Source organism: Erpetoichthys calabaricus, chromosome 5 (genome assembly GCF_900747795.2).
Source record: "Erpetoichthys calabaricus chromosome 5, fErpCal1.3, whole genome shotgun sequence".
NCBI lineage: Eukaryota > Metazoa > Chordata > Cladistia > Polypteriformes > Polypteridae > Erpetoichthys > Erpetoichthys calabaricus.
This window is the reverse complement of record NC_041398.2, coordinates 7,612,335-7,637,629: the sequence shown is the minus strand read 5'-3', so window position 1 is coordinate 7,637,629 and position 25,295 is coordinate 7,612,335. Positions and strand designations below refer to the sequence as shown.

Sequence of the window (25,295 nt, the reverse complement as noted above, 5' to 3'; positions counted from 1 at the left end):
GTGCTGACCAGCTAGCAGGTGTGTTCACCAAAATTTTCAATCTCTCCCTGAGGCAGTCAGTGGTCCCCACTTCCTTCAAGGCATCCACCATCATTCCTGTCCCAAAGAAACTGGTGGTCTCCTGTCTGAATGACTATCGCCCGGTTGCACTGACATCGGTCATTATGAAGTGCTTCGAGCAACTAGTCAAAGGTTACATCTGCTCCTCCCTCCCTGACACGCTGGATCCTCTCCAATTTGCTTACAGAGCAAACAGATCGACAGAGGATGCCGTTGCGCTAACAATAAACACTGCCCTCACCCACCTGGAAAGAGGAAATACATATGTAAGAATGCTGTTCATAGATTACAGCTCGGCATTCAACACCATCATCCCATCAAAACTCGTCTTGAAGCTTGACGACCTTGGGTTGGGGACGACCATCTGCAGATGGATTTTCTCTTTCCTCACAAACAGGTCCCAGGTGGTGAGAGTCGGCAAACACACATCCTCATCACTCATTTTAAACACAGGAGCGCCGCAGGGCTGTGTGCTTAGCCCCCTCTTGTATTCCTTGTTCACCCATGACTGTGTTGCAAAACACGGCACAAACACCATCATCAAGTTTGCAGACGACACAACCATCATAGGCCTTATCACTGACAACGATGAGACGGCCTACAGAGAGGAGGTGCTGGCATTGAGTAATTGGTGCCTAGATAACAACTTGTCTCTTAACGTCAGCAAAACCAAGGAGATGATTGTGGACTATCGAAAACAACAAGGCAGAGAACACCAGGCCATCTACATCAGTGGCATAGAAGTTGAAAGGGTCAACAGCTTCAAGTTCCTCGGAGTAAACATCACCAAGGATCTCTCGTGGACCCTTCACATAGACACTGTGGTCAAGAAAGCTCGCCAGCGGCTCTACTTCCTGAGGAGGCTGAGGAAGTTTGGCATGAATGCCAACATCACCTCAAACTTTTACAGGAGTGTGGTCGAGAGTCTGCTAACGGGCTGCATTACCGTCTGGTATGGGAGCTGCTCTGCCAGCAGCCGGAAATCACTACAGAGAGTGGTGAAGGCAGCAGAGCACATCACGGGCAAGAGTCTTCCTGCCATTGAAGACATTTACCTCCATCGGTGCTTGCGTAAGACAAGCAGCATCATAAAGGACCACAGCCATCCAGCACACCAGCTGTTCTCCTTGTTACCGTCCGGCAGACGATACAGGAGTCTGGCTGCTCGGACTACAAGACTTAAGAACAGCTTTTACCACCAGGCCATTCGACTCCTCAACAGCAACACCTGAACACTTACACACACTTACATTACATCTACATTGCACTACTCACACACAAACTGTAACTGCACACACTCTGAATACTGACTGGAACATGCATCTGCACTTTATGGAATATGCATCTGCACTTATAAAACATTATCTGTGCAATAACTGTCATTTGTACTTGCTGCTCATTCAACTCATATTGCTCTATAACTTCTTTTAAAACATACACATTTTATTTTATATGGCTTGTCTATTTTTAACTTGTAATCTTTTTTTAAGCTTTATTGGATCTAGGCTGAGTGACTTGTTTTTCTCATCATACACATTTCATTGTATGTTGACCCTGTGTTAATCTATATATGACAAATAAACCTAAACCTATTTTTGCGTGTTTAACGGTTGAAATCTAACGTGGTTTGTGCCCTTCAGAATGAAAAGAGTTTACATTTACCTTTTTAATAAAAGGCGAGCTTTTAAGCCTGAGAAATCACCCCGTAAATGCACACGTTTAATTGCACGTGTTAATATGTATGCTTACACAGTATTAAAAGACACTCAACAATTACACAGTATTAAAAGACAGTCAACAATTAACGTCATTTACCTTCGTTCCCGCGTTTGACTTGTGCTGTAAATCTCTTCCTCGTTTTCAGTTCACGTGATTATGTAGGAGGCGTAATACGTGATGACGTGATACGTGACTCCGCCTCCTCCATTAGAGTATATGGACAAAAAACAGGTTCCAGTTATGACCATTACGCGTAGAATTTCAAAATTAAACCTGCCTAACTTTTGTAAGTAAGCTGTAAGGAATGAGCCTGCCAAATTTCAGCCTTCTACCTACACGGGAAGTTGGAAAATTAGTGATGAGTCAGTCAGTCAGTCAGTCAGTGAGTCAGTGAGGGCTTTGCCTTTTATTAGTATAGATTATTCTACCACTTGGTGTGAAGTTTGTCTTTTTAATTTCAGCTCTTTCTGTTATTTGTCTGTGATGTTGTGTTCCGTTATAAGGAGCTCCAAATCTACCAAGTCAGATTCCTGCACATGAAGTAATGGAGAACAACAGGGATTTGGATTTATTGTGATTCGAGAATTTTATTTTAAACACCCCCACAGATTCTGTCCAATCAGATGAGCTCTTTACTATTAGTGTCCCATCAGCGCAGCTCCTGATTGGTTCTTGTTAATTGTCTGTGTTGTGCTCCGCCTCCAGTCCCGTTACACACTCCCAGATTTCCTCACTCGTTTTCTTTTCTCTCCTTTCAGACTTCTGTCCCCTCACACTGGACATCAACACGGCAAACAGAGACCTCCGTCTGTCTGAAGAGAACAAGAAGGTGACATGTGAGGGGACAAAAGCCGAATATCCTGATCATCCTGACAGATTTGACTGCTACACCCAGGTTCTGTGCAGAGAGGATCTGACTGGGACTCGCTGTTACTGGGAGGTGGAGTGCAGTGGAGACTTCATGATGATTGGAGTCACATATAAAGGACTGGGCAGAAAAGGAGAGGGCAGTGAGTGCGGCCTTGGAAACAACGACAAGTCCTGGTGTTTGCAGTGGTCTCATTCCCAGTACTTTGTGTGTCACAATAACCAGTAGACTGTACTCAGCACCCCCTACAGCCCCAGAATAGGTGTGTATCTGGACTGGCCTGCTGGCTCTCTGTCATTTTACAGCGTCTCACACACAATGACCCTCCTGCACAGGTTCAGCACCTCCTTCACTGAGCCCCTCTATCCAGGGTTTTATGTTGGTCCTGACTCCAGTCTAACAATCTGCCATCTGACACCATGTGACCACTGACCAGTACCCTACACTGGTCACTTGATTTCCCCACAAGCTCAAGTCCTCTTTGTGTTTGTAGTTTGGGGTGAAATTACATTTACAGGATGGGTGGGTCTGGGGGGGCAGTACCTCTTTGATTGAATTTGTGGATGAGAATGCGGGGAGAGTGCGGCTGTCAGGGTCTCCATTATTATTGGGTTTGAGTAGCCAATAAGGTGTGTGTGTCATAATGAGGGGCGGAGACACCTCAGACCTACAAATACCAGTCTGACCAGTAGGGGTCACTGTTGAGTCACAGCTACATGTCCTTCAGGCTGACACCCCAACAACTACCAAGGCCCCCAAGTGTCACTGAATGTCACCTGTTAAGTAGGACAGGCATGTGGTCCTGCTGGACCAGCACAACTGAAAGGCGCGATACAGACTCAGTATGGAGAGCTCTTGAATAGTGACTATATGTAGGAGCAGAGAGTGACAGAAGGTACTGGAGTGTTGTCCACTCACCAGACATTTTGGGACCCTCCATTGGTCACTCAAAGGGTCCTTCACTTCAGAATTAATTCACTGTGAATGTCTGAAGATGAGGACTCACCGGTCGGTCAGATGTCGGCCATACTGACAGAGTTTGGTGTTTTCGTTGATGTCACATTAAACTTTAAACTTCACCTCCTCCTTGTCCCCAGATTTGTCACTCATGGTACCCTGAAAGCTCCAACATCTTCACAAAATTAATTCTTGGTCAGTTGGCACACACTTGACATGGGTGCACATGTGTGGCTTTACAGTGGACTGGCACCCCATCCAGGTTTGGCCCACCTTGTCCACAGACCTGAAATTGAAAAGCGGATAAGAAAGACAACGAATGGACAGAAGGGGTCACTGATTGGTCAGTTGCCACACTACTGCCTCTTGTGGCCACTCTAAATTTTACACAGCAATTTATACAAAAAGGAAATCTAAAAGATAAAAGCAGAAAGCATTCAGTGAAATCCTGAGCAGTGAAACATGAAAGGAGAGAATGAGAAACAATCAGAGAGTCAGACGAATGGAAACTTTAACAGGAGGACTGAGGGGTGGGACTGAAGTGCAGTGGCGCCCTCTAGTGGACACCCGCCATATTACACACATGGGAAAGGGGGGAGAAAAGAATACAGTGCAGTGTAAAAGAAATAAGAATAAAGTAAAACACAAGAATAAAACCCCTGACGTAAAGAACTGTAAATATTATATCTAAAACTAATTAAGATTTAAATGAATTAAGAGCAAAATAAGGGCGACACGATCACACAGTCACATGACCTTCAGAGCTGACAGCTGAGCTGATTCTTCTGTAGCCAAACTGCCCCCCCTAGTGGCCACTCTCAATATTAAATGAATGGCAAGGCTGAGGGGGAGGAAAGATTTGGGTTTGATCAAATGGATATTTAGTGCGGATTTCTTAATATTGTCATTAGCTTTAAGGACAGTGCAGCTTTGTTAGGTTATGGAAGATTCTCTATGGGAAAAGAACATTTATTTAAATTAATCTTTTTAATAATGGTTATGTATTAACAAAATACAAATCTAATATTTGTTTACATTTTGTATAATAAACTCCCAATGGTGTTTGGTGAATAAACAATAAGGATGACTGACATTTGTCAAATCTGCTCATCTGTGACCTTCTGACATGTCACCACCTCTGGTCACATCTCCTGTGTTGTCTGATCTGAAGATATAACACTCCGTATTGATGATCCATTTCTTAATAGCGCTGGAAAAGTCAGAATATGACAGTGGGGTGTGCAACAAATAAGATGTTGATTTGGATTGAATATTTGATTTGTAAGTCTAGCAGTGAAATCGATCATTTAGACCTGAGCAGTGCTCTCCATTCCACATCTGAGTGTCTGCGCTCTGTCATGTGTCCCTTGTGCCCCTGTGTGTCCACTGTGCCCTCGTATGCCCACCTGAGCCTGACCCCCCCCCCCACACACACACACACACTCACACTACTGAGATGTTCAGTTACTAATAAAGATGGACATTAAATGGTGAATTTGACACTCATGGACACCACAAGAAGTTGAAGTGCATTGAGGACTGATGTCAGCTGTGATGTTTCATTTTGAGTTTCATTTCTGCCTTAAAAAATTTTTAATTTGTTATTTTTTAATGAATTCTTTTGTAAATGGTATTTATTTTGTTGTTTTTATGGTGTGTTGATGAATATTTTGCTTATAAGTCTCATGTTTATATGTTTTGTTAGTTTTGTTTTGCCTTTTTTTATTTTTCTGTTTGTTTCATGTGGAGCCCAGGGGGCGGGGCCACGTGACACTGCAGCTGGAGCTCCGCCCCCAGGGGTGTTTAAGAAGAAGCTGCAGATGATAGAGCCGCTCCAACACTGGGCTCTGTCCTGTCTGGTGGGCTCTGCTTTACGTTTTGATGTTTGGTGGTCCTTTTGGTCTCCTGCTCTGGTTTAGGTTTGTTGGATTTTGGGTGGTGGCCGAAGGCGGGGACCTTGGCGGTCCGATCCTCGGCTACAGAAGCTGGCTCTTGGGACGTGGAATGTCACCTCTCTGAAGGGGAAGGAGCCTGTGCTAGTGCGCGAAGTTGAGAGGTTCCGGCTAGATATAGTCGGACTCACCTCGACGCACAGCTTGGACTCTGGAACCAATCTCCTTGAGAGGGGCTGGACTCTGTACCACTCTGGAGTTGCCCCCGGTGAGAGGCGCCGAGCAGGTGTGGGTATACTTATTGCCCCCCGACTTGGAGCCTGTACATTGGGGTTTACCCCGGTGGACGAGAGGGTAGCCTCCCTTCGCCTTCGGGTGGGGGGACGGGTCCTAACTGTTGTTTGTGCGTATGCACCGAACAGCAGTTCGGAGTACCCACCCTTTTTGGAGTCCCTGGAGGGGGTGCTAGAGGGCATACCTTCTGGGGACTCCCTCGTTCTGCTGGGAGACTTCAATGCTCACGTGGGCAATGACAGTGAGACCTGGAAGGGCGTGATTGGGAGGAATGGCCCCCCTGATCTGAACCCGAGCGGTGTTTTGTTATTGGACTTCTGTGCTCGTCACGGATTGTCCATAACGAACACCATGTTCAAGCATAGGGGTGTTCATATGTGCACTTGGCACCAGGACACCCTAGGCCTCAGTTCGATGATCGACTTTGTGGTCGTGTCGTCGGACTTGCGGCCACATGTCTTGGACACTCGAGTGAAGAGAGGGGCGGAGCTGTCAACTGATCACCACCTGGTGGTGAGTTGGCTTCGATGGTGGGGGAGGATGCCGGTCAGGCGTGGTAGGCCCAAACGTGTTATGAGGGTCTGCTGGGAACGTCTGGCAGAGCCCCCTGTCAGAAGTAGCTTCAACTCCCACCTCCGGCAGAACTTCGACCATGTCCCGAGGGAGGTGGGGGACATTGAGTCCGAATGGGCCATGTTCCGTGCCTCTATTGTTGAGGCGGCTGACCGGAGCTGTGGCCGTAAGGTTGTCGGTGCCTGTCGTGGCGGCAATCCCCGAACCCGTTGGTGGACACCGGTGGTGAAGGATGCCGTCAAGCTGAAGAAGGAGTCCTACAGGACCCTTTTGTCCTGTGGGACCCTGGAGGCAGCTGATAGGTACCGGCAGGCCAAGCGGAATGCGGCTTTGGTGGTTGCTGAGGCAAAAACTCGGGCGTGGGAGGAGTTTGAGGAGGCCATGGAGAACGACTTTCGGACGGCTTCGAGGAGATTCTGGTCCACCATCCGGCGTCTCAGGAAGGGGAAGCAGTGCAGTGTCAACACTGTATATGGTGGGGATGGTGCGCTGCTGACCTCGACTCGGGACGTTGTGGGTCGGTGGGGGGAGTACTTCGAAGACCTCCTCAATCCCATTAACATGCCTTCCAATGAGGAAGCAGAGCCTGGGGACTCAGAGGTGGGCTCCCCCATCTCTGGGACTGAGGTCACCGAGGTGGTCAAAAAACTCCTTGGTGGCAGGGCCCCGGGGGTGGATGAGATATGCCCGGAGTTCCTCAAGGCTCTGGATGTTGTAGGACTGTCTTGGTTGACACGCCTCTGCAACATCGCATGGACATCAGGGACAGTGCCTCTGGATTGGCAGACCGGGGTGGTGATCCCCCTCTTTAAGAAGGGGGATCGGAGGGTGTGTTCCAACTACAGAGGGATCACACTCCTCAGCCTCCCTGGAAAAGTCTATTCAGGGGTCCTGGAGAGGAGGGTCCGTCGGATAGTCGAGCCTCGGATTCAGGAGGAACAGTGTGGTTTTCGTCCTGGTCGCGGAACAGTGGACCAGCTCTATACCCTTAGCAGGGTCCTGGAGGGTGCATGGGAGTTTGCCCAACCAGTCTACATGTGTTTTGTGGACTTGGAAAAGGCATTCGACCGTGTCCCTCGGGGAATCCTGTGGGGGGGTACTCCGAGAGTATGGGGTACCGGCCCCCCTGATAAGGGCTGTTCGGTCCCTGTACGATCGGTGCCAGAGCTTGGTCCGCATTGCCGGCAGTAAGTCGAACCCGTTTCCAGTGAGAGTTGGACTCCGCCAGGGCTGCCCTTTGTCACCGATTCTGTTCATAACTTTTATGGACAGAATTTCTAGGCGCAGCCAGGGCGTTGAGGGGGTCCGGTTTGGTGGGCTCAGGATTGGGTCACTGCTTTTTGCAGATGATGTTGTCCTGTTTGCTTCATCAGGCCGTGATCTTCAGCTCTCTCTGGATCGGTTCGCAGCTGAGTGTGAAGCGGCTGGGATGAGAATCAGCACCTCCAAATCCGAGACCATGGTCCTCAGCCGGAAAAGGGTGGAGTGCCCTCTCAGGGTTGGTAGCGAGATCCTGCCTCAAGTGGAAGAGTTCAAGTATCTCGGGATCTTGTTCACGAGTGAGGGAAGAATGGAGCGTGAGATCGACAGGCGGATCGGTGCGGCATCCGCAGTAATGCGGGCGCTGCATCGGTCTGTCGTGGTGAAAAAGGAGCTGAGCCGCAAGGCGAAGCTCTCAATTTACCAGTCAATCTATGTTCCTACCCTCACCTATGGTCATGAACTATGGGTAGTGACCGAAAGAACAAGATCGCGAATACAAGCGGCTGAAATGAGTTTCCTCCGCAGGGTGTCTGGGCTTTCCCTTAAAGATAGGGTGAGAAGCTCAGTCATCCGGGAGGGGCTCAGAGTAGAGCCGCTGCTCCTCCGCATCGAGAGGAGTCAGATGAGGTGGCTTGGGCATCTGATCAGGATGCCTCCTGGACGCCTCCCTGGTGAGGTGTTCCGGGCACGTCCAACCGGGAGGAGGCCCCAGGGAAGACCCAGGACACGTTGGAGGGACTATGTCTCTCGACTGGCCTGGGAACGCCTTGGGATTCTCCCGGAAGAGCTAGAAGAAGTGGCCGGGGAGAGGGAAGTCTGGGTATCTCTGCTCAAGCTGCTGCCCCCGCGACCCGACCTCGGATAAGCGGGAGACAATGGATGGATGGATGGATGGATGGATGGATTTTGGTCGCTTGAGGTTTTTGGTTTATTACGCCTCATTTGGTTTTTTTTGTAAGCATATTTTAATCCTTTCTTTTATTTTTAATATAATTATTTAAATAATCAGTAACCTGTGTTTGATTTTATTGTGCCAGATATATTTTTATTTTTCTACATTTACCTTTTCTCTCTTAGTAGACGCTTTCATCTAAAAGACATTAAAGTTAACATCAGTCTCTGGACTGTTTGGGTACAGGTGTGATGGAGATCAGTGGGCCCAATTGGTTTAAATTCTGCCGACAAAGGGTTAATGTGCAGGGCACCTTTTCCGAGTTTGTGACATTAAAAGTGGTGTCCCTCAGGTTCCGCACTGGGGCCGCCACTCTCTTTAATAATATATATAGATAAACGAGAGAGGAGAATCACAAAGAGAGAGGAGACGGAGACTGACAGGCTGACTCCATGTTGAAGTTGATGACCAGTGAAGTGTTGTGTGTCACTGCGGTGTGAGAGTTCACTAAAACACAACGTCTGCTCCTGAATGAGTAAAGAACTAGCGGCAGATAATATTCAGTCAGTGAGTCGTCTCAGTAAGACAGAATTAGATTGTGAAAGGTCTTAGCATCAGGACCGTCGGCTCTAGTAAGAGGTGGGCAGCACGAATGTTCATGAATAGGAAGAAGTCCAAACGGTGTGAGCAGAGCCAAAGAGCTGAAAAGAGGGGAACACAGACAGGAAAAGTCAAGTTGAACAACTTCATGGAGAGACACCAGCAGGCGGTCGAGCATCACAGGAGCTTAGGGGGCCAGCGGGTGTTACAGAACTGCACTGCTTAGCTAACCTGATATTCATCTGAACAATCAAACTTAAATAATATAAATGTAATAAAAAGGCGCTGACCATCTAAGTAACCAAATCCTAATTTAAAATGAGGCCAGCACATCAAGTCTTGTTTGATGTTGGACTTTTTGGACGGTGCCTTGGACGGGTCAGTCCTTCTTGAAGGCCACGTCTGCAGGAGACCCCCAGCTGGTCGAGCCCCTCGAGCCCGGAGGAGGAGGTCACTGGCCTGTACTGTAGTAGACAACTGGTGGGCCTGGACCCAGGGATCCTTCATGGAGATTGAGTGCATGATGTGAACTGCTGCTACTCCTGAATGCTTACTGTGCTATTGGGAGTGGAATTCCAAACCTGCTGAGATGTTTGACACCCCACTGCTGCTCACTTGTCACTTTATCTTATTTAACAATCTCAATCTACTGGCAAGAATAAAGTATGAAGAGGACAACTTAAAGTTAGATGAAACTGAAATCACCACCCAATGAACTTCTAGAAGCTTCTTTAGAATTCAGTGCAAATGGATTCATGTTGTCCTTACTTATGAATGTTGAGTGCCTGTTAGCCCTTCAGATCCTTCAGTATCTTCAAGTGACGACTGTATGTTGGGTCATCCAACTTTACGGCTCTCCTGATGGGATGTTCAGGATGACAGAGCTGAATTGAAAAGAGATGTGGGATTACTTTTTGTGTGGTTGATTACTGTGAGTCACATTAACGTAATATAATCTTATAAAACAAATGACGAGAAGAAGACTACAAACAACAGACAATGAACGTAACACCATACATTACAAACACCATCAGGTAATAAACACAAGAAACACTGCTGTATTTGTAAGTGTGGCCCGATGTTAAGTAGCCTGTCCTTGAACCTGCTGCTGCTGACCACAGAAAATCTCAAAACTGTCTAAGCAGCCAAAGACAACAGTGGGGCCCGATGTCTGACGTGGTTTACAGCCTCTATGGCACAGACCACCCTGCTCAAATTACTGAAGGACAGACGAGATTTAATATCATCTATATCTATAAAGGAGAGTTGGGATCCGTGTGGCTGTGTTTGTGTGTTTGTGGAGGGATGGAGAGTTAAGGCGGGTGTTGGAGTCACGTGATCATCTCCCCTCCCACTCACCTCATTTCATTCACTTCATTTCGCTCCGAGTTGAGCTCCGCAGCTGACGCGGTTAGTCCTTTCTCCTTTACTGATTTACTGTTTAGTAGACGCGGTACTTACTGAATAGTATTTTTTCCTTTAGTGTTTCTTAGTGTTTAGTAGACGCGGTGTGCCGGAGCTCCCGGCGGTGTTGCGGTTTAGTGTTAGGCCTACTTTCTACTTCGTTTTTGTACTTTAGTGTTTAATAATAAATAATAATAATTCATTACATTTATATAGCACTGTTCTCAGTACTCAAAGTGCTAAAATAGTGAGTGATACTTAGCTGATAGCAGTGTAGAAGCAGCACAGCACAACGGAGCCGGTAGGACAGGCGGGTGTGGTAGCGTAGGTGAGCGGCAATAGCAAGCAGCAGGAGGAGGAAGCAGGATTTGGATGTTCCAATACACAGCTATAAACAGTAACACTTGGTAATTTCAGGCGTGATCGCCCCTGAGCCATAAGCCATAAGTCAGGTTAGTATGAACATCAGATCAGTTCCGGGTCGTAGAGTACTGTAAGATGAAATGGGAGCAGATCAGCATGCTTTGTTTCCTTACAAACCTCCCATAGTTTATGAAGACACACAGCAACAATTAAATCATACAGATTCTGGTGTATTCGCAATTGCATTTGCTGTGTGTATTTCTTTAGGTATTGACCCAAGTGATCAAGTTTTTACTATTTCTTCAATGCGAAATCACTTACAAATAATTTTTGTTACTCGACAATTGCTTCCATTCCCTGTCGAAAGTAGCCGACGGGCGACACCAGTTACAAGTATTCAGTGCGTTCAAAGACCTGTAAGAAGTACGGCGACTAACACAGTCACTCATAAAAGGGGAGATGACTCGGTGCAGGAAATGTGTATTGAAACTACCTTGGAGGACATGCAATCAACGAGGCGATTAAACGGATCTCAAGAGACGTCTTCTAGGTTGGAAGAAAAGCGCTTGGCTGCCAAAACCATATATATATATATACATAAATATATACATCTATATAAATAAAAATGTAAATGTTCGTTTGTTCAAAACCTTAAATCTCCAAAAGTTCTTCACCGATTGCTTTGAAATTTTGACACAACATTGCATTCGAATACGCGTGTGTTTTTATATACATATTATATAGATGTCACACCTGTGACAGGTAAAAACATACTTTTTTTGAAAACACAGCGCCATCTGTTGGACGTTAAAGCAACACACGCTATACTAAATATTTTACGATTCTATTTCAATGTTTCGATCAAATACATTTGTAAGTACGTGAATAAAAGCAGCGACATGGCAGTTTTTGGTGTGCAACCAGAAAGAAGTGATAGGAATGCGGTCATACATATCGATGAAATCGCACAGTATTAGGCTGGAAGATACATAAGCAGCAATGAAGCTGTATGGCGAATTCTTTCATTTCCCATACATGAACGAAGTCCAGATGTTGTTCACTTAGCAGTACATCTAGAAAATGGACAGCGCGTTTGTTTCACAGCTGCAAATGTTCAACAAATAGCCCTGAATCCACCGGCTACAACGTTAACTGCTTTCTTTACGTTATGTCAAAATGACGCGTTTGCGAAAACACTGCTGTATTCGGAAGTGCCTACGTATTACACATGGAATGTGAGTAGAAAATCATTTGAACAACGCAAACGAGGAGAGCGAGTCAACGGACAACCTGGCATATTCAAAGAAACTACGATAGCAGACTGTACACCGTGCATCCCAAACAAGATGAATGCTTCTTTGTTCACATGCTGTTGGTAAATGTGCCCGGTCCAACGTCTTTCCAGCAATTGAGAATTGTCAACGGCGTTACACATGCCACTTTCCGAAGTACATGTCAAGCTCTGAATTTATTGGAGAACGACCGACACTGGGATGTGTACATTAATGACGCCTGCAACACGTCACATCCAAATCAAATTCGTGTATTGTTTGCAATCATATTGACCACCTGCTCTCCTTCATCTCCAACACAGTTATGGGAGAAATATAAATCGCACATGGCTGAAGATATTTTCCGTCGAATACACAAGTAAAATTCAAATATAAATATGGATTTCACAGCAGACATCTACAACTATCCATCCATCCATCCATTTTCCAACCCGCTGAATCCAAACAGGGTCACGGGGGTCTGCTGGAGCCAATCCCAGCCAACACAGGGCACAAGGCAGGGAACCAATCCCGGGCAGGGTGCCAACCCACCGCAGGACACACACAAACACACCCACACACCAAGCACACACTAGGGCCAATTTAGAATCGGCAAACATCTACAACTAAGCGTTGATAATGATTGAAGATTTGTGCTTAGAAATCGCGAACAAAGTTCTCAATCAATTGGGAATGCCATCACCGAATCGATCTACTGCTGCTTCGTTCGATGTAGAATTGCGTCGTTAACAAAATTACAACACGGGTGATCTTTTGTCGTATGTGCAATCAAATATTCCTAAGCTAACGCTTCAGCAAAAAGGCATTTACTATCAAATAATGCAAACTGTCAATAACGGGGTTGGAGAAATCTGGAAATTGGGAATGGAAAGGTGCCGGTTGATCTGACCTCAGACGAATTTCATTGCCTCATAACTTCTACAATTTAGTAACGTCAAAAGAAGAATCGGTTGAAAAAGTATTTCCCAATATTCAAACCAATTATAAGAATCACGATTGGCTGAGTGAATGAGCTATTCTTGCGGCCAAAAACAAAGACGTCTACGAACTTAACAATATTATTCAGTCTAACATTCTGCACGGAGAATGGAACAACAAAAAATATTGTATAGCCACAAGCATTGTGAAATTAAACATTAGAAACGTGCGCTTTCTCTTTTCTTTCTTTTCCATTTAACCAGACTGAGCCACAGCAACGCGTGGCCGGCTACAGCTATATATATTATATATACACACACACACACACACACACACACACACACACACACATATATACATACACATCTATACTAATAAAAGGCAAAGCCCTGACTGACTCACTCATCACTAACTCTCCAACTTCCCGTGTAGGCAGAAGGCTGAAATTTGGCAGGCTCATTCCTTACAGCTTACTTACAAAAGTTAATCAGGTTTCATTTCGAAATTCTACACGTAACGGTCATAACGGTCGACAACGTCCGCCATGTTAAACTTTCTTATTTATGGCCCCATCTTCACGAAATTTGGTAGGCGGCTTCCCTGCGCTAACCGAAACCGATGGACATACTTATTTCGGTGGTATGACACGACTGTCTGCCGCCATATTGAACTTTCCACCGGTCTTTGTTACTTAATGGGCCCATCTTCAAGAAATTTGGTATGCGGGTTCCCAACGCTAACTGAATCCTACTTACGTACATATATATGTCCATAGCCTGCAGCTCGGTCCACACTCTGAATCCTCCAGGCACTCCTGAGCATAATCTAATTTTGAAGGTTGCGGCACCAATGATGTTACTGAGAAACTTACAGCCACCGAAACTTTGTAATGGTACGAGACTTCAGGTCACATGCCTGCAAAAGAACCTAATTGAGGCAACTATTTTTACTGGCGGTGGCTCAGGGGAGAGAGTTTTTATTCCTTGCATCCCCGTTATACCCTAATATCTCCCATTTCAATTCAAACGCCTCCAATTTCCAGTAAGGCTCTGCTTCGCAATGACAATTAATAAGTCTCAGGGACAGACCCTACAAAAGGTTGGCATTGATTTGAGGCAAGATTGCTTTTCACATGGCCAACTATACATTGAATGCTCAAGAGTAAGCTCAGCACACAGCTTTGTCATATTACAACCGGAGGGGCGAACTGACAACGTGCTATACAAAGAGATCCTTAACAAATAATTATTGGTACATTGTCCCTCAGTTTATTATTTAAAATTTTAAAGCAGTACTTCACCGCTGCGAAGCGCGGGTATTTTGCTAGTCTAGAATAAACTTACTTTTCCGCAAAGACGCACAGCATAAATGGCTCAGGTTAAATGGGAAAAAGACAAACTGATCTTACAATGTGCAATAAGTAAACAAACGAATGAAAAAATAACAAAGTGTGAACTTTATCTGGAAGTATGTAAGAAAAAGTTCACACGTGCTTTCTAATGTTCTGAAATTAGAAGTCGCCATTTAACCTGGCAAAGGACTTTATGACAAAAATCTTACATAACCTAACAAAGCATAAACTAACAAAGCTGCACTGTCCTTGAAGGTAATGACAAAATCATAAAAATAACAAAAAGTTTTAAAGAAAATGCAAAATCATTTAAGGCAGAAATGAAACCAAAAATGAAACATCACAGCTGACATCAGTCCTCAATGCACTTCAACTTCTTGTGGTGTCCATGAGTTGCAAATTCACCATTTAATGTCCATCTTTATTAGTAACTGAACATCTCAGTAGTGTGTGTGGGGAGGTCAGACTGGAGTGGGCATACAAGGGCACAGCGGACACACAGGGGCACACGGGACACATGACAGAGTGCAGACACTCAGATGTGGAATGGAGAGCACTGCTCAGGTCTAAATGATCGATTTCACTGCTAGACTTAAAAATCAAATGTTCAATCCAAATCAACATCTTATTTGTTACTCACCCCATTGTCATATTCTGACTTTTTCAGCGCTATTAAGAAATGGATCATCAATACGGAGTGTTATATCTTCAGATCAGACAACACAGGAGATGTGACCAGAGGTGGTGACAAGTCAGAAGGTCACAGATGAGCAGATTTGACAAATGTCAGTCATCCTTATCGTTTATTCACCAAATACAATTGGGAGTTTATTATACAACATGTAAACAATTATTAGATTTGTGTTTTATTAATATATAACCATTATTAAAAAGATTAATTCAAATAAATGTTCTTGTCCAATAGAGAATCTTCCATAACCTAACAAAGCTGCACTGTCCTTAAAGCTAATGACAATATTAAGAAATCTGCACTAAATATCCATTTGATCAAACCCAAATCTTTCCTCCCCTCAGCCTTGCCATTCATTTAATATTGAGAGTGGCCACTAGGGGGGGCAGTTTGGCTACAGAAGAATCAGCTCAGCTGTCAGCTCTGAAGGTCATGTGACTGTGTGATCATGTCACCCTTATTTTGCTCTTAATTCATTTAAATCTTAATTAGTTTTAGATATAATATTTACAGTTCTTTATTTCAGGTGTTTTATTCTTGTGTTTTTACTTTATTCTTATTTCTTTTACACTGCACTGTATTCTTTTCTCCCCCCTTTCCCATGTGTGTAATATGGCGGGTGTCCACTAGAGGGCGCCACTGCACTTTAGTCCCACCCCTCAGTCCTCCTGTTAAAGTCTCCATTCGTCTGACTCTCTGATTGTTTCTCATTCTCTCCTTTCATGTTTCACTGCTCAGGATTTCACTGAATGCTTTCTGCTTTTATCTTTTAGATTTCCTTTTTGTATAAATTGCTGTGTAAAATTTAGAGTGGCCACAAGAGGCAGTAGTGTGGCAACTGACCAATCAGTGACCCCTTCTGTCCATTCGTTGTCTTTCTTATACGCTTTTCAATTTCAGGTCTGTGGACAAGGTGGGCCAACCCTGGATGGGGTGCCAGTTCAGTGCAGAGCCACACATGTGTACCCATGTCAAGTGTGTGCCAACTGATCAAGAATTCATTTTTTGAGGATGCTGGAGCTTTCAGGGTACCAAGAGTGAAAAATCTGGGGACAAGGAGGAGGTGCAGTTTAAAGTTTAATGTGACATCAACTAAAACACCAAACTCTGTCAATATGGCTGACATCTAACTGACCGGTTAGTCCTCGTCTTCAGACATTCACAGTGAATTAATTCTGAAGTGAAGGACCCTTTGAGTGACCAATGGAGGGTCACAACATGTCTGGTGAGTGGACAACACTCCAGTGCCATCTGTCACTCTCTGCTCCTACATATAGTCACTATTCAAGAGCTCTCCATACTGAGTCTGTATAGCGCCTTTCAGTTCTGCTGATCCAACAGGACCTCATGCCTGTCCTACTTAACAGGTGACATTCAGTGACACTTGGGGGCCTCAGTAGTTGTTGTGGTGTCAGCCTGAAGGACATGTGGCTGTGACTCGACAGCGACCCCTGCTGGTCACTCTGGTATTTGTAGGTCTGAGGTGTCACTGCTCCTCATTATGACACACACACACCTGATTGGCTACTCAAACCCAATAATAATGGAGACCCTGACAGCCGCATTCGCCCCACATTCTCGTCCACAAATTCAATCACAGAGGTGCTGCCACCCAACCCACCCATCCTGTTAAACTGAATTTCACCCCAAACTACAAACACAAAGAGGACATGCACTTGTGGGGACATCAAGTGACCGGTGGAGGGTACTGGTCAGTGGTCACATGGTGTCAGATGGCTGATTGTTACACTGCAGTAATCATTAAGCCAAAACCCTGGATAGAGGGGCTCAGTGAAGGAGGTGTTGAACCTGTGCAGGAGGGTCATTGTGTGTGAGACGCTATAAAATGACAGAGAGCCAGCAGGCCAGTCCAGATACACACCTATTCTGGGGCTGTAGGGGGCGCTGATTACAGTCCTCTTGTTATTGTGATGCACAGAGTACTGGGAATCAGAACACAGCAAACACCAGGACTTGTCGTTGTATCCAAGGATGCACTCCCTGCCCACTCTTTTCCTGCTCAGTCCTTTATATGCAGCTCCAATGTTCATGAAATCTCCACTGCACTCCACCTCCCAGTAACAGCGAGTCCCAGTCAGAGCCTCTCTGCACAGAACTTGACACCAGTGGTCAAATCTGTCAGGATGATCAGGATATTTGGCCTTTGTATCCTTACATGTCACCTTCTTGTTCCCTTCAGACAGATGGAGGTGTCTGTGTGCCGTGTTGATGTCCAGTGTGAGGGGACAGAAGTCTGAAAGGATAGAAAAGAAAATGAGTGAGGAAATCTGGGAGTGTGTAACAGGACTGGGGGCGGAGCACAACACAGACAATTAACAAGAACCAATCAGGAGCTGCGCTGACCAGACTCAAATGCTGTCTTTCAGAAGTGGGGTCTTCTACCATGAAGCCCCCTTTCTTCAGTAAGTGATTGATGGTGCTACTTGACGCTGTTGTACTTTGATCGTGGTGGTCATCCAAAGTCTGTCCTGATGTCTGCCTTGGTTTGTTCTTCACCTCTTCAACTGTCCTTCTGGTCAATAAGGGGTCCATTGTTTAATTGTGGTGACATCCATTGAGTTTGGCTGCAGTCCCATGGACCTTAAATTTTTAATGTTAGCTACTGTGGCCACAGGAACATGAAGCTCTTTGGAGGTGGTCTTGTAGTCTTCACTTTGACCTGCTCAGCTGTCATCTTTGTCATTTCCTCTTCTCGTTCATTGTGAGGCACACAATGACACATCACAGCTAAGTGAGGACTTTACTGAGTGACTGAAGACCCCTGAGATTCTCATTAGAGGGTTGATTCTCATCCAGTGATGTCTTTTAACATCTAAGGTCTCCCAATATTTTCTTCTGTCATTTTAATTTAGTTTAATTCTTACAATATGTTAAGTTATGAATCAAAAACAAAGTTTCAGCTTTATGGAGAACAGAATGTCCAAGTACTTTAGCCAGCTTTAACTTATTTCACAGAGAAGCTGGGATTCTTTTATAAAACAGTCCTTTTGTCTTCATCTTTACACACATAGACTGTATATGTAGATATTAATGGAGTGGACATTGTGTTTTAATGTGAAGCACACTGAGCTTCTTTCATTGTGTGCCTTGTGCTGTCCATCCATCCATCCATCCATCCTCTTCCGCTTATCCGAGGTCGGGTCACTGGGGCAGCAGCTTGAGCAGAGATGCCCACACTTCCCTCTCCCCGGCCACTTCTTCTAGCACTTCCGGGGGAATCCCAAGGCGTTCCCAGGCCAGTCGAGAGACATAGTCCCTCCAGTATGTCCTGGGTCTTCCCCTGGGCCTCCTCCCAGTTGGACGTGACCAGAACACCTCACCAGGGAGGCGTCCAGGAGGCATCCTGATCAGATGCCCGAGCCACCTCATCTGACTCCTCTCGATGCGGAGGAGCAGCGGCTCTACTCTGAGCCCCTCCCAGATGACTGAGCTTCTCACCCTATCTTTAAGGGAGAGCCCAGACACCCTGCGGAGGAAACTAATTTCAGCCGCTTGTATTCGCAATCTCGTTCTTTCTGTCACTACCCATAGCTCATGACCATAGGTGAGGGTAGGAACATAAATCAACTGGTAAATTGAGAGCTTCACCTTGCGGCTCAGCTCCTTTTTCACCACGACAGACCGATGCAGCGCCCGCATTACTGCGGATGCCGCACCGATCCGCCTGTCGATTTCACGCTCCATTCTTCCCTCACTCGTGAAAAAGACCCCGAGATACTTGAACTCCTCCACTTGGGGCAGGATCTCGCTACCAACCCTGAGAGGGCACTCCACCCTTTTCCGGCTGAGGACCATGGTCTCGGATTTGGAGGTGCTGATTCCCATCCCAGCCGCTTCACACTCAGCTGCGAACCGATCCAGAGAGAGCTGAAGATCACGGCCTGATGAAGCAAACAGGACAACATCATCTGCAAAAAGCAGTGACCCAATCCTGAGTCCACCAAACCGGACCCCCTCAACGCCCTGGCTGCACCTAGAAATTCTGTCCATAAAAGTTATGAACAGAATCGGTGACAAAGGGCAGCCCTGGCGGAGTCCAACTCTCACTGGAAACGGGTTCGACTTACTGCCGGCAATGCGGACCAAGCTCTGGCACTGATCGTACAGGGACCGAACAGGCCTTATTAGGGGGTCCGGTACCCCATACTCTCGGAGCACCCCCCACAGGATTCCCCAAGGGACATGGTCGAACTCCTTTTCCAAGTCCACAAAACACATGTAGACTGGTTGGGCGAACTCCCATGTACCCTCCAGGACCCTGCTAAGGGTGTAGAGCTGGTCCACTGTTCCGTGACCAGGACAAAAACCACACTGTTCCTCGTGAATCCGAGGTTCGACTACCCTCCAGAACCCCGGAATAGACTTTTCCAGGGAGGCTGAGGAGTGTGATCCCTCTGTAGTTGGAACACACCCTCCGATCCCCCTTCTTAAAGAGGGGGACCACCACCCCAGTCTGCCAATCCAGAGGCACTGTCCCTGATGTCCATGCGATGTTGCAGAGACGTGTCAACTAAGACAGCCCTACAACATCCAGAGCCTTGAGGAACTCCGGGCGTATCTCATCCACCCCCGGGGCCCTGCCACCAAGGAGTTTTTTGACCACCTCGGTGACCTCAGTCCCAGAGATGGGGGAGCCCACCTCTGAGTCCCCAGGCTCTGCTTCCTCATTGGAAGGCATGTTAGTGGGATTGAGGAGGTCTTCGAAGTACTCCCCCCACCGACCCACAACATCCCAAGTCGAGGTCAGCAGCGCACCATCCCCACCATATACAGTGTTGACACTGCACTGCTTCCCCCTCCAGAGACGGTGGACCAGAATCTCCTCGAAGCCATCCGAAAGTCATTCTTCATGGCCTCCCCAAACTCCTCCCATGCCCGAGTTTTTGCCTCAGCAACCACCGAAGCTGCATTCCGCTTGGCCTGCTGGTACCTATTAGCTGCCTATAGATTCCCACAGGACAAAAGGGACCGGTAGGACTCCTTCTTCAGCTTGACGGCATCCCTCAGTGCTGGTGTCCACCAACGGATTTGGGGATTGCCGCCACGACAGGCACCGACCACCTTATGGCCACAGCTCCGGTCAGCCACCTCAACAATAGAGGCACGGAACATGGCCCATTCGGACTCAATGTCCCCCACCTCCCTCGGGGTGTGGTCGAAGTTCTGCCGGAGGTTGGAGTTGAAGCTACTTCTGACAGGGGGCTCTGCCAGACGTTCCCAGCAGACCCTCACAACACGTTTGGGCCTACCACGCCTGACCGGCATCCTCCCCCACCATCGAAGCCAACTCACCACCAGGTGGTGATCAGTTGACAGCTCCGCCCCTCTCTTCACCCGAGTGTCCAAGACATGTGGCCGCAAGTCCGACGACACGACCACAAAGTCGATCATCGAACGGAGGCCTAGGGTGTCCTGGTGCCAAGTGCACATATGAACACCCCTATGCTTGAACATGGTGTTCGTTATGGACAATCCGTGACGAGCACAGAAGTCCAATAACAAAACAACACTTGGGTTCAGATCGGGGGGGCCATTCCTCCCAATCACGCCCTTCCAGGTCTCACTGTCATTGCCCACGTGAGCATTGAAGTCTCCCGCAGAACGAGGGAGTCCCCAGAAGGTATGCCCTCTAGCACCCCCTCCAGGGACTCCAAAAAGGGTGGGTACTCCAGACTGCTGTTCGGTGCATACTCACAAACAACAGTTAGGACCTGTCCCCCCACCCGAAGGCGAAGGGAGGCTACCCTCTCATCCACCAGGGTAAACCCCAATGTACAGGCTCCAAGTCGGGGGGCAATAACTATACCCACACCCGCTTGCCGCCTCTCACTGGGGGCAACTCCAGAGTGGTACAGAGTCCAGCCCCTCTCAAGGAGATTGGTTCCAAAGTCCAAGCTGTGCGTCGAAGTGAGCTGACTATATCTAGCCGGAACCTCTCGATCTTGCGCACTAGCTCAGGCTCCTTCCCCTTCAGAGAGATGACATTCCACGTCCCAAGAGCCAGCTTCTGTACCCGAGGATCAGACCGCCAAGGTCCCCGCCTTCGGCCACCACCCAACTCACACTGCACCCGACCTCCTTGGCCCCTTCCATAGATGGTGAGCCCAAGGGAAGGGGGACCCACGTTGCCTCTTCGGGCTCTGCCTGGCCGAGCCCCATGGGTGCAAGCCCGGCCACCAGGCGCTCGCCATCGAGCCCCACCTCCACACCTGACTCCAGAGGGGGGCCCCGTTGACCTGAGTCCTGGCGAGGGAAAAAGCTGTCCAAAGTTTTCATTCATCATAGAAGGTTTGTTTAACTGCTTTTTGTCTCATCCCTCACCTAGGACCAGTTTGCCTTGGGTGGCCCTACCAGTGGCATAAAGCCCCGGACAACAGAGCTCCTAGGATCATTGGGACACGCAAACCCCTCCACCACGATAAGGTGGCGGTTAAAGGAGGGGCCTTGTGCTGTGTAAATAAATAATTCTTATCAGTATTATAAAGGAATGACTAAAATAAAAAAGAAACAGAAAGAAGAAAAGGAAAAGAGCAGAAAGTGAAATGAAAAAATGAGGCAAAGGAAAAAGAACAATTGAGTTAGGACTGAATGACAGGAGGACCTGGCGTAGTCAGCAGGATTTCATTTTTATTTTCTGTGAGTTCACTTGACACTTAAGAGACTCAAGTTCAACAGACTGCTATGGTGCCTGTCTTGAATCTCAATATCCCATAATGCACCAGTCACAGGACCCCCGTCACTTTCAGCTCCTCAGTCCCACCACCCTCACATAATGCTTTCATATCATAAGCCTGGCCTGAGATATTAAAAGTGAAATGATGATAAACACCATGACTTGACAGACTCACATTGTAAAAACTCCTCTCTGCTCTGAGGTCCAGGAGGCCGTAGGGTGAAGATTGGAGCTTCACGACCTGAAAATACAAAGAAAAGAGAAGAATGGAGAATGTTAAGATGGAGTTTTATAATATTAAATTTTTAGACACTTATTACAAATGCAGTGCTGTTGAGTAAAACAACAAGACATTCAGATCAAGTTTGTGCACTGAGCCCACTGGTGTGTGGATGACGAAGTGTGTTTGATTTACTAACATTTTGATGAGCCCCAGACACATGTGAGGGTCTCGATTGTGGACTTGACCTCTGCTTTACACACCAACATCTCAGAGCTCCATGATAAGAAACTGGCCGAGTTCAGCCTGCCGAGTCCAATCCTCCATTGGATCTCAGACTTTCTTCCAGGTAGTAAACAGTGTTGGTGCAGTTGGGTGCACACACGTCTGACCTGTTAACCCTCGTCACCTCACTTTCTGTTTTCCTCTCTTGTGTTGTCAGTTGGCCACAGCTCAGCAGTTCTGTTCATGGACAGACATTGTTAGGTTCCATTTATGTTCATCAGTACAAAATTGCTTTATCTTACTGTGTGTTTAAACAAGTCTGCACAGCACTTTGGAAACCTCCACAGATTTAGTACTAAGTCAGGTCAGGTGAGATTAGGTAGTGGGGCATGCACTGATACAGCGTGTTGCCACACCTACCATATGAAAAAACAGCTCAGGATCCTGACTGGCAACCTCCCAGGCAGACACGCAGTCCCACCCTCCAGAAATGACCCTCTGTCTGCCACAGCCAGGTGTTACGTGGGTGTCCCCTTGGCCTGGTCCAGCCACTCGGGTCTTCAACAATGAGGGTCACCCTCAGGTAATCGTGCCACATGGCCGTAGAGTCATAACTGACGCTCCCTCACAATGAAGGTCATGTGCCTCATTCAAAGTCAAACCAAGTCAAGTCAAGTCAAGTCAACTTTATTTATAAAGCACTTTACATACAACAGCCGCTGACCAAAGTGCTGAACATAGGCTAAAATAAATTTTAAACAAAAACAAAATAATAAATAAATAAAATAAAATACAATCAATGAAACTAATTAAAACATAGTAAACACAACTAAACAGAGTTAAAACATAGTAAAATCGACTGCTCACACAGGATCAAATGCCAAACCAAAGAGGTAAGTGTTAAGAGCAGCCTTAACAATGGCAGTGAGGAGGCCTGTCTAATGTGGATCGGCAGTGAATTCCAGAGCCTTGGAGCCACAACGGTAAAAGCCCGCTGAGTCGTAGGCACATCCAGAAGCAGCTGACCAGCTGATCTGAGTGAGTGGGAAGGAGAGTGCATATTCAGCAGCTCAGTGAGGTAGGGCGGAGCAAGCCCATTTAAGGACTTAAAAACAAATAAAAGAATCTTAAAATGAACTCTAAACTGAACAGGCAGCCAGTGCAGTGATGATAACACAGGTGTAATGTGCTCATTTTTTCCCGTGCCAGTTAAAAGGCGTGCAGCAGCATTTTGCACCAGCTGGAGCCGAGACAGGGTGGACTGGCTAACACCAACATACAACAAATTACAATAGTCCAGCCGGGTTGTAATGAAAGCGTGGATTACTGTTGTAAATTGATGTTTGGAAAGAATGTTTTTTATCTTCGCCAAACGTCTCAGCTGAAAAAAACAAGATTTCACCACCGCGCTGATCTGACCGTCCAGTCTAAAATCCTCATCTATCCTAAAACCCAAATTTGTAATAACAGGTGTACCATATTGTGCAAGGAGACCCAAATCCACAGGAGCAGAAGTAGAAATAGACCCACTGGTGCCCCCAGGACCAAAAGCTATAACCTCTGTCTTATTTTCATTAAGAATCCCAGCGGTACCCAGGGATTCTCCAAAGAGACACAGTATACTTTGTACTAACAAACTCTGTCGTTTAAGACATCTACTCTGTGCAGGGCAGAAGGCACTTTTTTCTTCAATGTCTACAGACCTCTGAGTGTTTCACTTTTTATTAACCGTATCACAATTCCAGATGGTCGCAAGTTTACAGACACAGAGTTAAATAAAAAAGACATTTTGCACTTAAAAACTTAGGTTTTGGTTGCAGCTAAGGAAACGTGTGAATTTTAAAAGCTGTTTTCCCTTTAGAAGGGTTTTTTGCTTTTTGTTTTGCTTTTTTCTTCGCCCCCACAAGGGCTAAAGTAGCTGAGTGTTTGGAGGTGCGCTTGGAAAAGTTACTTGTACTTGTATGTGTTCTTGTTCTTGTTCTCTATAACTAGCATCAAGGAGGCAGAAAGCAGCAGTAACTGATATCTGCGTCTGTTAGTAAATAACCATGTCTTCGTAACAGCAATTACTTAATTTAAAAGAAAAGAAACTGCGGTGGGTTGGCACCCTGCCCGGGATTGGTTCCTGCCTTGTGCCCTGTGTTGGCTGGGACTGGCTCCAGCAGACCCCCGTGACCCTGTGTTCGGATTCAGCTGGTTGGATAATGGATGGATGTAAAAGAAAAGAAAAAAAGACTTCAAAGCAGTAAAGGTGAAGGCTTAGCGGTGTGCAGGTCAGCAGACATTGTTAAGACCCCCGATCAGGCACAAGGGGCTGTAGGAGCAGATAAGGTAGTAGAGTTTTACTTATTTCTTTATTTTAGATTGAACCGTTCTTAGCGGTCCAGAGGTAGAACAGTTAAGCGGGCAACAGCGTAAAGGTTCATTAATACAGGGAATACAAACAGTGCGAGTGGAGAGCTTATAAGTAAGAGGAACGCAAAGCTAGGAGAAGAGACAGAGAAAAGTAAAGTTAACCTCCTAGAAGAACAAATAACAGGCAGCTGAGAGGGAGAACAATACAGGAGTTTAAGGGGACAGAAGGTGTAAAATTGCTCCAGCAGATTTTAGTGTTACCATTTAAGTTATATTATTTAATTTTAAGATAAAAAAGTTAAGGCAGTTTCTCTAATCCTGAATCAAGTTTTAATAATGAGGCCAGTGCAATGCAAGTGCTGATGGATGTTATACTTTTTAGATGATATTTTGGAGGAGCCAGTCGTCAATGAGGGCCACATCTGCAGGAGATTCCAGCTGATCCAGCACCTCGAGCTCACGGTCACTGAACTGCCCTGCATTGTAGTAGAGAATTGTCAGACCTGGCCCAGGTGTCCTTTAGAGAGATAGTGTGCACCCCCAAGGTGGCGCGGGAGGAGATTCCAGACCAGACAGGTAGAAATAGGTGGGTCACGGTCACAAGGTGTATAAGGTAAAGGGTGCACACTGTCTGGGGGCATCAACCCCAGAATTAGAAGTGTTA

At 46.5% G+C, this 25,295-nt stretch overlaps 2 protein-coding genes across 10 annotated transcripts in view; one reads left to right on the top strand and one right to left on the bottom strand.

Annotated features, from left to right (window-relative positions):
• Positions 1-25,295, top strand: part of LOC114641537 (tripartite motif-containing protein 16-like) — a 721,005-nt gene that overhangs the window by 313,125 nt on the left and 382,585 nt on the right. The window lies entirely within an intron of this gene.
• Positions 16,561-25,295, bottom strand: part of LOC114643026 (tripartite motif-containing protein 16-like) — a 1,170,030-nt gene continuing 1,161,295 nt past the window's right edge. For 2 of the 9 annotated variants that reach the window (XM_051927905.1, XM_051927904.1), the window contains exons 5-6: positions 22,007-22,072; positions 16,564-17,391 (exon numbers count right to left, since the gene is read on the bottom strand). In XM_051927905.1, the coding sequence (XP_051783865.1) occupies positions 16,850-17,391; positions 22,007-22,072 (608 nt within the window). In that variant the 3' untranslated portion in view covers positions 16,564-16,849. Of the gene's footprint in view, positions 17,392-22,006; positions 22,073-25,295 lie in introns of all 9 variants that reach the window. The other 7 variants (XM_051927906.1, XM_051927903.1, XM_051927902.1 and 4 more) reach the window with 6 other exon arrangements.